The following is a 13,081-nucleotide window of genomic DNA, read 5'->3' on the forward strand; positions in this document are numbered from 1 at the left end:
TTGGTACAACAGTCTCCCAATAATTCTAGGGATTCCTTTGTGGTTCATTGAGGAGACAAGACTTGGGAGGCCCAGCCTGGAAGGGAAGGAAGTGGGAAGAAATCGAATATAGTATTGGTATAGGAAGACCTACTTTTAAGGTCCTGGTAGTAGTAGTTACCATTTTTGTAGCGTCGAGGAGGTAAAGGTGTGCAGTTGAAGTAGCACTCGACTGTGTGGCAATAAAAAGGAGACCCATGCACACAAAATAATGCTAGAAATCTCAGAATGATCTTAGGTCTAAACAGGAGTCTCCTAAATTTAGATATGTCAAAAGAGATTCATGGTGTACAATGGATAGACAGCTAGTGTTGAAGGCAAGAAGGACTGGGTTCAGTCCTACCTCTGACATGAACCAACTGTGAACTCTGGCCAGCTCTCTAGGACTATTGAAGCTGCAGAGAAGGAGCAGACTTGAATTGGTGAAAGGAATTTGAAGCCAACAATTATTGTGTGCCAGTGCAGTCCTATATACTGGGAGTACAAAGAAAAGTACAAAGGCTGTCCCTGCCCTGAAGGATCTTACAGGCTAAAGGGGAGACGATATGCAAACAACTGTACAGTCCTGCAAATTCCTATTTGGGAGATAATCAGCAGAGGAAAGCATGAGAGTTAGGAGAGATTGGGAAATGCTTCTTTTCTTGTAGCAGGTGGATTTTAGCAAAGATTTCAAGAAAGCCAGGAGAGCCTTCCAGGCCTGGGCAGACAGCTGGGGAAGATGGCAGAAGATGGGAGGCGGAGTATTTTGTTCAAAGATCATCCAGGAGGCTAACATCACTAAGTAGGGGAGGGGAGACAGGCTATGAAGAAGCACTTGGAGTGTCAGAGGATTTCAAATTTGATCTTGCGGAAGACGGGGAATTTCGGGTAACATGTTCAGACTTATAGCCAAATATTGGTCCTTTTCCTCTTTCTTTGATTTCTTTGGGAGTAGAGGCCCAGTAATGGTATAGCTAGGTCAAAGGGCAAGTGTGCTTTAGTAACTTTTTTAATCAACTTGTTTTAATGAACATTTCTCTGATTATTCATGATTTAGAACATTTTCTTTCACATGGTTGTTGATAGCTTGGGCATCTTCCTCTGAAAATTGCCTGTTTTGTACCCTTTTGATCATTTATCTGTTGGCAAATGGCTCTTAGTCTTATAAATTTCAATCACTTCTTTACACATCTTGCAAAGGAGAGCTTTATCAGAGAAATCTGTTGCAAAGATTTTTCCTAGTTATCTGCTTCCCTTTTAATTTTTACTAGAGTAGATTTTTAAAATGCCAAAACTTTACAATTTTATATAATAAAAGTTGTTATCTTTCAGAGAAGACCTGATATTGGCCTTCAGTCTGGAAAAATCAACTGTAGAGGAAATTGTTTTTAAGAATTCAAAGTGCTTTTTGACATGTAAAGAGCTGAAAGATAAGGTTGTAGTAAATAGAAATAACAATAGTACCTTTTAATGAAGAGCTTACATGGAGTCAATAACAATTTATGGCAGACTAATATCAAATATCAAATAATTTTTATGTGCCCATGAAACACCATCTAAGTGAAGCTCTAAAGAGAAAGACAGAAAATCCATTTCACATAGGATGATGCATTACGGATCCCTCTTACCTTCCCTGTTACTGTCAAGGGCACCACCATCCTTACAGTCCCTCAGGCTCACAAACTAGGAGTCTTCTTGGATTCCTCATCATATCTAAGCTATTGACACATGACACTTCATCCCTGGCCCCATGCCTGGAACTCTTGTCTACTGACTTCCCTGGCTTCCTTTAAGTCCTAACTAAAATCCCATATTTTCTAGCCCCTCTTAATTCTAGTACCTTTCTTTTGTTCATTATTTCCTATTTATTATCCTGTATAGAGCTTGCTTTGCATATATTTGTTTGCATGTGGTCTTCCTTATTAGATTGTAAGCACCTTTTGAAAGCAGAGACCCTTCTTTGCCTCTTTTTATGTCTCCAAATGCTTACTTCAGGGCTTGGCATATAAGAGGTGCTTAATGAATGTTTATTGAGAGCTAGGCTTGGAGATGAGAGATCCTGCATTCAAATCTAGCATCTGCTATTTCCTAGCTGTGTGACCCTGGGAAAGTCACTTAACCTTAATTGTTGAGCCCTTATACCCTGATCCTTTAGAACCAAAACTTAGTATTGATTCTAAGACTAAGGTAAGGATTAAAAAAATGTTGATTGATTGATTGATGCAGAGACTGAGACTCTCCTTTAGAGTCTAGCTGCCTTTGTTTAGCTTGCTGAGAAAGTAAGAGTTGGAATGATCATCCCACCATGACTCAGGCATAGAAAATGGCTTTGGAAAAGCCCCAAAAGGGAGCTTGAAATTCTCCTGGTTGCCTTTCTTCCTATAAGTGTAGGATGTGAAGATTTCCTGGTTATGTTTCAAAGTCCACTGACTTGCCAAGGATTTAATTAACTTTTAGAAGCCCTTCTGTGTGACCTAGGTTTGAGCTGTTTTTATCTACTGTAGCCAACCTTTATATTTCATAATGACAGGGTAGGCACAGAAACTCACATGGTGGTGGGAGTGAGCAGTAGTGTATGTGTAATTAGAGATAAAGGCTGAAGTAACTTCTAAAATCCCCCAGGGACCATGGATCCATTATTGATTGTGGAGTCACTCCTTAATGAGCCTGAGATTCCACTGACTTTGTTTCTTCAGCCTCCGTGGAGACTTTGTTTTTCCTCAAGCCAAAAAATGTATTTTATCTATCTCATAACTTTTCTGTCCACTTGAAAATTGAGATCAGTGCACTGAAACCCTGCTAGCAAGAATGAATAAACGAATGAATGAAAAGTATGTATTAAATGCTTACTAGGTACAAAGCACAAGGCACAAGAATCCAGAAAGCAAGAGGGTGGCTGATCTCAAGGAGTTCTGATTTGAATAGGAAGGGACAACACATAGAGGAGGTTTCAGCTGAAAATGAGATGTGAAGGCCCAGTAGTTCTTAGGGTGAGGCAGCAGAGCAGAGCGGAATATGTCTCCTTTAATGTTATGTCCACTAATAAAACCGTATCATGTCTGATGCTGAGCCACTGGGCAGTGCTAAAGACTTTGGGGTTGAGAACTTTCTTTTCTGTGGCTTTCTTGCAGTTGTGGTTACTAAGGAGAAAGGAACTGTAGCACCTGGAGTATCAGTCATCAGCTCAAATCTCTGATTCATTGTTTGAGGCTGGCCTGGAAGCAGAGCCAGTTAGTTACCTGAGAGTCAGTCAGTCAGTCAGGCAGTCAGCTTAGCCTTTATTAAAGGCTTATTATGTGACAGGCACCATGCTAAGAGCTGAAGCTACAAAGATGAAGAGGGAAGGCATTGGCATTGGGCTGGTGAGTGCGAGGAAGGCGGAGAAACAAAGAAGAGGTAGAGATGGGGGGACAAAAAATCCTAGGCAGGGGAGCTAGCTAGTGCATAGGCTAGGACAGGTACTTTGCAACCCTCTTTTCCTGATCCCTTGTCTTTCTGTCATTTATAATTTGTAACCTGGGTATCTGTTTAACAAATTAGAGGGATTTGTTGTTTGTTTTTTACTCTTCTGTCTTGCTCAGTTCATCAAATATTAAGTGCTTATGAGTGCTAGGGAGACAGAGTTGCTATATAAAAGAGCTCCTGCTCTAGAGTACCTTACATTCTACCACTGGAATATTATTGGTCCTCAAGTAAGTATGATAAATGAAAAATGAGGGATGGACAGAGCATCGGCACCTAGGGGACGAGAGCTGGCCATGGGAAGGTTTCAGGAGAATGTGGTACAAAGGAAGTTGAGGTTCTTCAGAGGCAGAAATAAGAAGACTGTGTTCCAGGCAAGCACAGAAGCAGAGTAGCAAGCAGTCCATTTTGACTGGAAGTTAAGAGTATGGGAAGGGGAATAGTGAAGTAGATAAGAAATCCAGGCCAGAAGAAAAATGAGGTGTGAGGGCCAGGCTGGTTAAGCCAGGCCTGTTGGACACATAGTAGACGCATAGGAGAGCTGCCAGAGGTTTGGAGCAAAGGCCAGACGGGGCCCAGGGAAGATGATTTTGGCAGGTGGGCAGAGAGATCAGAGAAAGGAGAACTGGGAGTCAGAGAGTTAAGAAAGATTAGGGCTAGCTATATAGATTTGATAGTTACCTTCAAAGAAATGATATTAAATCCATGAGAAGTGATGAGATCATCAAGAGAGAAGAGGAGACAGCCCAGGATAGATTCTTAGAGAGAAGGGGAGCCCATGCTTAATGATGACACAGCAAAGGTAACTGAGGAATTATCAGCCAGGTAAGTGAAGGATCCAGAAAGAACAGTGTCAAGCTGGAAAGACCTCCATGAACTGATGCAGAATGAAATAGACAGAACCAAGAGAACATTACACACAGTAACAGCAATATTGTGGAAAGATTAACTATGATGGACTTAGCTAACTCCCAAGAGTACAGTGATCCAGCAATGATAGGAGTAAAACCCAGGGGAATTGTGTGTCGGCTATGGGGGTTGGGGAGGGGGAAGAGAGGAAGGGAGAGAAAGAACATGAATCATGTAACCATGGAAAAAATATTCTAAATTAAATAAAAATTTTCAATTAAAAAAAGAAGAGTACAATGATCCAGGATAATTCTGAGGGACTTATGACAAAAAATGCTCCAGAGAAAAGAATTGTTGGATTTAGAATGTAGTTAAAATCATATCATTTTTCACTGGAGTTTATTTGGGTTTTTATCTTGGGGTTTTGGTTTTATGTGATTATTCTCTTACAAAAAATGAACAATATGGTGATATTTTTTGTATGATAATATATGTATGACCCAAATTGAGTTGCTTGCTAGCTCCAGAGACAATTTAGATAATATAACTTCAGAAAATTTATGTGGAAATTTGTTAATACATATAATTGAGAAAAATAAAATATCTTTATAATAATAAAAAAGAAGAGTGTCATGGAAGCTGACAGGGTAGGGATGGAGAGAACAGTTTCAGTAAAGTTGTATGGTTGAAAATCAGTCTGTGAGGCTTTAGAAGTGAGTAGGTGGTGAAGCAGGGAATGTAGAAGTTCTCAGAAGTTGACAGTGAAAGAAGGGTGATCTAGGATGACAGCTTCACAGGATGGCAGGGCAAGTAAAGGTTCTTAAAAGGATGAGTTAGGCTAAAGTATGTTTAGGTTGCAGGGAAAGAACCAGTAGTTAGGGAGAGGGAGAAGACAAGGTGAATAGAAATGATCAACAGAGTTTAATACTGAAGGAGATGGGGAGCCTAGGATTGAAAACACTGCTCAGAGGTTTGGTCTTGGCAACAAAGACCACCTCTACTTAAAAGAGTGAAGGAAAGAGTGGTGATGAGGAAGAGGAGAAGTTTGGAAATATGGGGACAAGGAAGGGGGGAGCTCACAGCAGATAGCTTCTATTTTCCCTGGGAAAGTGGGACTCCAGGGAGAGAGAGATGAAAAAGTCAGGTCTAGCCCCAAAGTTTTGCTATCAGCTGTGGGTTGGGCAATAAGTTCCTTGCACAGGCCACTGTAGGATGGATGTAAAGAGAACTAGGAAAATGGCAATGTTCCAGTCAGGCATCCTATTCTCATATAAGCATGATGATCATATTGTAAGATTTATGCTGGCTGCAGATTTGAGGGGAGGGATATTTGAGGGGAAGACGTTCTTTAGTAATAGTATTTATCTGTCTTTAAAAAATTTATTTAAATATATGCCTCATGGGTTTCTGAGTTTTTTGAATCTATTTTTAACAACTTAAAAAAAATGTTGGAGAAAACCAAAGAGGTTCTCAAAAGGGAGTAAGTATTTTAGTTGCTAAATGGAGAAAATTAGTATGATTAACTTTTTCCTTGGTGCTATGTGGTTGGCGAATGGGATGTACTCTGATATTTTTCCTCTCCTTTCCTTATACTGACTCTCTCCATTGCCCTCACCGATCTGATTTGCTTCTCCTTAGACCCATTTCCATCTCCTTGTTATTTCTTTCACTCTCCCCACCTAATTAATACAAAGGAAATAGTAGTGATAGTTCTTTTTTCTTTGCTTCTCTTTCACCTTCCTAGCACCTTTGGATGCTACTTAGAGATAAAAAATTGCTGATTTGGCTGTCCTTGCTGTTGATAGGAGAAACTTCTTTGCTGATGGACGGGCCCTTTAGTAGGTGCTATTATATCGAAGGGACAAAATAGTTTTGGTTTTAGCCTCTGCCTAAGTAGTATGGAATATCATATAAGTCTATTAGAATTGAGCACTTTCAATTTGGTAGGGGAGCACTCTGGTTGGTGGCAATTGTAGGGACAAAATCAAATAGAAATTTTATAAGTTTTGGGGAGGGTCCTCTACTTCAAAATGTACTTTGGATAATTCATGAATTCTTTTAAGTTGAAAAATCTATTGTTAACTTATGGATAGCTGTATTAATGTTTGGTGAAATTATATTATTGCAGAGTTTTTATTTTGTAATAAGACTTTTAGGGAAGAATTGGTATATTAGAAGATGAATATTGAATAATAGTGTGTTGTCTTCCTTTTTTTTTTTTTGCAGTCAGATACACCCCCAGGGCTGGAATTACCATCATGGTATCCAGTTATAAAGCAGGAAGGTGACTCAGTTTCTCAGCCCACTCCATTCATCCATCCTAGGTAAGTAGCCATCTTTCATTTAACTTCTTTCTTTGATTATTAAAAAGTTAACTTTAAAAATCCAGTGTTGATCATTTTGGTAAAGAATATTTTGGCTGGACATAATTTTGGTTTGTGTTTTTTAATATAGTAAAGTTACAACAATTATGTTCTACAGTAAATTTGTCTGGAGATACAGGAAAGGTCTGGACTGGAAACATGAATTTTAGTTTTCCATTATGTTGAGTTCTATTGAGTATTTGTGATCCTAGAGGGAGATTCCATTGTTGTGGGCTTTTTTCTAAATGATTTTTCTTTTAGAGGTATGTAAATCACCTTTCCTCGAAGCTTGCCTTTTAAAAGGTTACTTTGAAACAAAGATGCTTTCTTAATAGTTTCAGATTGACAATAATAATTTTTCGTATTTTCCCCGAGAACATCAAAGATTTGTATCTCCATTTTATTTTCTCTTGTTACTTGATTTTTCTCTTGGGTAATAAGCATTCCCCAAGTCTGGAACTAGAGAGAGCCTTCTGCCTTGCCTTAAATGCCCTGAATTTAAATTCAGCAGACATTTTCAAAGTGTTTACTGGGTGTAAAGCCCCGTGTTAGCCTCTGGGGAATATCCTTTAGATAAAAGGGTCTGTTCTCCCGAGGTGGAGTCATCAGGAGGGAGATAGGAACTACACAAATAACTAATGGCAAAGAGTACGCGCTGGGTCAGCAGTGTGTGTGCGAGGAGGTCTGCTGGAGGGAGGAAAGATCACGGCGGGATCTCCCCAGAGGAGGGAGCAGCGCAGTCGGGCCTTGGGAGAAGGGGCGAGTGGGGAATGGGCGTTCCGGCAGGGAACGATGTATAGAAAGGGGTGCACGTAGGAAAGCAGTGTGCGGCCTGTCCAGGTCAGCTGGAGCGCAGGCTACTGGGAGGAAATGCCCTGACGGATGGATGGCCAGGGAAGGCGGCTCCGGGCCTGGCGGGCGCCCAGTGCTAGGTCAGCAGGCAAGAGGGGGCCACTGAGCAGGACCCAAAGGGCCTGAATCTCTGCATAAAGTCAGTCTTGCGGCAACATGAAGGCCAGTGTGCAAGCCCAGTTTGAACCTCTGAAGCTGGCGGGATGGGCAGGCCGGGAACACGGAAGGCAGAAGGAGACGTTTGGAGGGAAAGACGAGCTGGATTCAGGTTTTGTAGCCTGGAGCTGCAGGTAGCTGGATTAAGTTGGAGTTGGAGTGAGCTTGCTGGTCCTTCGCAAGGCCCGAGGGGTGATAGCATTGGTGAGGCAGAGAGATGGTCCAAAGAGAGTTAGGGGAGGAGAGTGACAGCTGAGGCCCGGGGTTAAGGCCCTTGGGGAGGGGGCGGCTGGCAGAGGCTCCCCTTTCTAGTCACAGTGACAAAGTCTCTTTGTTCTATAGTTTAGCATTGTTAATTTGATACGTCATTCTTAATTATAATTGGGTATATTTGTGTTCATTAATTTATTCCACGAGCCCGCTAATGAATTCGCCTGGGAAGCATCTGGGGTCAGAGTGGGGGTCAGAGTGCGGGGTCAGCCTCCCTACCTTCCACCCTCATTCAGTGGCTCCCTGATCTCCCTCGTGGGCCTGGCCAAGGATGCCTCTCCGGTGGCTGGACTTTGGCTTTGGGGGGAGGGGTTGTGATGCAGGCACTTGGGCTCTCCCCCTCGGCCCTACCCTGCCCATTGCCTAACCCTTCCATGGCCGTCTTAATAAGTCTCATCCATCATTGGGAATGATGGTGATGGAACACGACCACTCTAAGAAATGATGAGCAGGCGGATGTTCACAAATGACGCCATTACAAGAGGAATGAGTAGAATGAAGAAAGCATAGCTTGTGGAGATGGGTAGCCCAGTTAATTGAGAGCCAGACCTGGAGATGGGAGGTCCTGGGTTCAAATGCGGCCTCAGATACGCCTTAACTGTGTGACCCTGGGCAAGTCACTTAACCCCCATTGCCTGGCACCCACTACTTTTCTGCCTTGGAACAATACACCACATTGATTTTAAGGTGGAAAGTTAGAGTTAAAAAACAAAACAAATCCAACTTGTGGGTGTCTGCTCCCAGAGAAAGACGTTGTTTATGTACACATAGGCGCGGTTTGGCACGCCCTTCTGTGGTGCGGGGAGGGGAGCAATGGGGGGCTGGGATTAGTCTCCTGTGTTGTCATACAAGTCCGCAACTATTTAGGGAAGGTCGTTTTGTGGGATCCTTCCTAGGCCCGTGGCAGCTCGGCCGTGCGCCTTCCTTTGGTGCACTCGCTTGTGGACCGGCCACGCGGGGCGACGCCGAGCCAGACGAGCGCGCAGAGGGGGGCGCCCTGGAGGAGCTCCGGGGGTGGCCTGGACCAGATGAGGCCGGAAGCTCTGCGCGGCCCCGGGACGGCCCGGGGTGGCTCGGCGCGGCCCCCGTGAGCTCGGGCTGCGCCGCAGAGCCGGTGGGATACTAAGCAGGGCTTTCTTGTGGCCTCTTCCAGCTACTACCTCTACATGTGTGACAAGGTGGTGGCTCCCAACGTGTCGCTCACTTCGGCCCTGTCGCCCTGTAAAGAGGCCGCGAGAGCCGCGGCCAAGATCGCCGAAGGGAGCAAGGCTGGCCCGGGCGCGCAGCCCGACAAGGCGTACGGGAGCGGCAAGTACAAGAAGGTCGCCGCCTACCCGGAGCTTTCCCTGGAGGAGCAGGAGAGGATGGACCTGAAGTCCAGCCAGGAGCTCGCCAGCCGCCTAGGTGAGCCCCGGCCACCCCGGGACCTTTTTATCCTTATCTTTTTAATAGAGACTTTCCCCAAAGAGTTGAAAATCTCTCAGAAAAAAAGTCCAAAACAGGATTTTTAACATCCCCAAAGATAGACGTCTAAAAAACCAAACCCAAACCACGTTCAGTCCGTTTTCTCACGGGACAAGAGCGGGGCTCGGCATTCCGATAGCAGCCTTTTCGCCGTGTTTTCGTTGAAATTTCTAACATGTGGTTGTGTCTGAGGATCTCCCCCAAACAAAGGGTGCTCCCCGCCTGCTGTGACGCGTCACTCTCAGAGACGCGGACGCCTTTGCTACGCTCTAAGAGCAGATGTCCGAGGCCCGGGTGGCGCCAGCACGGCCAGGAAGTGTCTGGGGTCCCATTTGAACCCAGGGCCCGGCCTCTGCAGGCCCGCTGCTCCGGCCCCCCTGCCCGGCTCTCCCCAGCCCTCCCTCGCGGCCCCTTTATTTCTGATCCGCTCAACCAGGTCACTCAGGTTGTGTTTTTTCCCTTAAAGATGCGTCTGTGCCCGCCAGTTCTGCCCCCAAGAGGAAAGCGGAGGCCAAGGCCTGCGGCCCAGACGCCGAAGGCAGCAAAGCGGACGGGGGCCGGGAGGCGGCCGCCTCGTGGCCGGCCATCATCAAGGACATCAGCTGCGAGGACGACAAGGGCAAGATCATGGAGGAAGTCATGAGGACCTACATCCGGAAGCAGGAGAAGCTGAACTCGATCCTGCAGAAGAAGCAGCAGCTTCAGATGGTAAGACGGACATTCGGGAAGAAACAAGACAAAACACAACTCGGTTTTGTACCGTTTGTCTTGTTAACAGAAAAGTCGGGCAGTTGCTGCCTGGAAACAAGGATCAGTCCTGTGCAGATGGTTGATGTTTTATTTGAAGTTCCTTTCAGCGTTACAAATATAGTTTTTTAATTTGGAAATTTTTATTTAATTAATTAATTTAGATTATTTCCCCTTGATTACAAGAATCCTATCCCCCTCCCCCCCAGCCAACATGCAATCCCACTGGGTATTACATGTGTCCTTGATCAGAACCATTTCCATGTTGTTGTTTGCACCAGGATGTTCATTTAGGGTCTACATCCCCAGCCATCCCCTTCAATCCATGTATTCAAGCAGTTGTTTTCCTCCGTGGTTCTGCTCCCAGTTTTTCCTCTGCTTGTGGATAGCGTTCTTTCTCCTAGATCCCTCCGGGTTGTTCAGGGTAATTGCATTGCCACTAATGGAGAAGTCCATTACATTCGATTATACCACAGTGTATCAGTCTCTGTGTATAATGTTCTCCTGGTTCTGCTCCTCTCGCTCTGCATCTCTTCCTGGAGGTTGTTCCAGTCTCCATGGAATTCCTCCACTTTATTATTCCTTTTAGCACAATAGTATTCCATCACCAACATATACCACAGTTTGTTCAGCCATTCCCCAATGGAAGGGCATCCCCTCGTTTTCCAGTTTTGGGCCACCACAAAGAGCGCAGCTATGAATACTTTGGTACAAGTCTTTTTCCTTATTAGCTCTTTGGGGTACAAACCCAGCAGTCCTATGGCTGGATCAAAGGGTAGGCAGTCTTTTAGCACCCTTTGGGCATAGTTCCAAATTGCCCTCCAGAATGGTTGGATCAGTTCACAACTCCACCAGCAATGAATTAATGTCCTGACTTTGCCACATCCCCTGCAGCATTCATTACTTTGCATAGCTGTCATGTTAGCCAATCTGCCTGGTGTGAGGTGATACCTCAGAGTTGTTTTCATTTGCATCTCTCTGATTATAAGAGATGTAGAGCACTTCTTCATGTGCTTGTTAATAGTTTTGATTTCTTTATCTGAGAACTGCCTATCCATGTCCCTTGCCCATTTATCAATTGGAGAATGGCTTGATTTTTTGTACAACTGGTTTAGCTCTTTGTAAATTTGAGTAATTAGACCTTTGTCAGAGGTTTTTGTTATGAAGATTGTTTCCCAATTGGTTGCTACCCTTCTAATTTTGGTTGCATTGGTTTTGTTTATATAAAACCTTTTACATTTAATGTAATCAAAATTATTTATTTTACATTTTATATTTTTTCTAGCTCTTGCTTGGTCTTAAAATCTTTCCCAAAGATCTGACATGTATACTGTTTGTGCTCACATAATTTACTTATAGTTTCCTTCTTTATGTTGAAGTCATTTACCCATTCTGAGTTTATCTTGGTGTAGGCTGTGAGGTGTTGATCCAACCCTCATCTCTCCCACACTGTCCTCCAATTTCCCCAGCAGTTTTTGTCTAATAGTGGGTTTTTGTCCCAAAAGCTGGGATCTTTGGGCTCATCATAGACTGTCTTGCTGAGGTCACTTACCCCAAGTCTATTCCACCTATCCTCCCTCCTGTCTCATAGCCAGTACCAAATTGTTTTGATGACCGCTGCTTTATTGTACCAGAGTTATAAATATTTAGGAATCTGGCTGTGAAAATGTTGATTTAGGTGCCGAGAACCAAAGGCTCACGTGCTGGAGGAGCCTCGCTAGGAATAATGGCTGAATGGTTTTCTGTGTTCTGAGTTGAAAGTTTGAACTGGATGGAAGTAAAAATTGATTTCTGGCCATCGGTTTTTGTAGGAAGTGGAGATGCTGAGTAGTTCAAAAGCCATGAAAGAACTCACTGAAGAACAGCAGAATTTACAAAAGGAGCTGGAGTCGTTACAGACCGAACATGCTCAAAGAATGGAAGAGTTTTACATTGAGCAGAGGGACCTGGAGAAGAAGCTGGAGCAGGTGATGAAGCAGAAGTGTACTTGCGACACGAACCTGGAGAAGGACAAGGAGGCTGAGTACGCAGCCCAGGTAAGAGGAGCGAGTGTGAAGAGAGCCGCTGCGTGGGGGGTCCTGGGCGTCCGGGCTCCGCTCTGGAGAAGGGCCCGAAGGTTGTGGGAGGAGTGGAGCGCTGAGTGGGGGGAGACCAGGAGAAGGAAGAACTGGGTCTGCTTGGGGGAAGGAGAGTAGAGCAAATTGGAAGTGGGAAAAGGGGAGGTTAAACGGATAGTTTGGAGCTAGACAGGTTTCAAAGGTTCATTAGATTGGGAATGGACGCCAGAATATGTTTAATGCTGTTTTTTTTTTCTTGAGTGTCCCTGGCCTAGAGAAAAATGCTTCTCCCTTCCAAATGCTTTTCCTGTGGGTTGGGGCTTCAGTAGCACATGTGCTTCTTCCTCTGATGTGAAAATGCCCCTCCTGGCCCCACCGCCCTTTCTCCTTCCCTCTGCTCTCAGGCTGGCTTCTTTTTGTTCCCCCCCTTGGATCCTGATCCTTATTACTTGACCCTAGAACTTGTTGCTTTCTAGCTGGGCTGGGTTGAGACCCCCAGGGCGAGATGCTTTTCCTTGGCCTGAGCCACAGGCTCTGGGCGTTTTCTGATCCCCTACTCCACAAGGGATAAATTAACTACACTGGCGAATGGCCAAGCCAACCGTCTGATCACCCTGCTAGGCTTCATGGGGAATATCTGTGCGATCAGCGGAGTCGCTGCGCCTGCTAGATTCGGGCCTCCTTCCGCTCGGCCCTGTTCCTGGGGGCTCCTCTCAGATCAAGGCCTTCTCCCCTAAGGTTGCTCTGACAAATGGCCCATTTGGGACCGTTACGGCCAAGGCCCACTGGGAGTTTTGGCTGGTCGCCCATTAGCCTGCCCTCCCCTTCTGCCCCCCGGAGCTG

At 44.8% G+C, this 13,081-nt stretch overlaps 1 protein-coding gene across 4 annotated transcripts in view; it reads left to right on the forward strand.

Annotated features, from left to right (window-relative positions):
- SKIL (SKI like proto-oncogene) overlaps positions 1–13,081 on the forward strand; it is a 34,301-nt gene that overhangs the window by 16,622 nt on the left and 4,598 nt on the right. For all 4 annotated transcript variants that reach the window (XM_056807794.1, XM_056807793.1, XM_056807792.1 and 1 more), the window contains 4 exons: positions 6,556–6,653; positions 9,124–9,374; positions 9,901–10,142; positions 11,993–12,217. In XM_056807794.1, the coding sequence (XP_056663772.1) occupies positions 6,556–6,653; positions 9,124–9,374; positions 9,901–10,142; positions 11,993–12,217 (816 nt within the window). The remainder of the gene's footprint in view (positions 1–6,555; positions 6,654–9,123; positions 9,375–9,900; positions 10,143–11,992; positions 12,218–13,081) is intronic.

The sequence above is a fragment of the Monodelphis domestica genome, chromosome 8, assembly GCF_027887165.1.
Source record: "Monodelphis domestica isolate mMonDom1 chromosome 8, mMonDom1.pri, whole genome shotgun sequence".
In the NCBI taxonomy this organism is placed as follows: Eukaryota; Metazoa; Chordata; class Mammalia; order Didelphimorphia; family Didelphidae; genus Monodelphis; species Monodelphis domestica.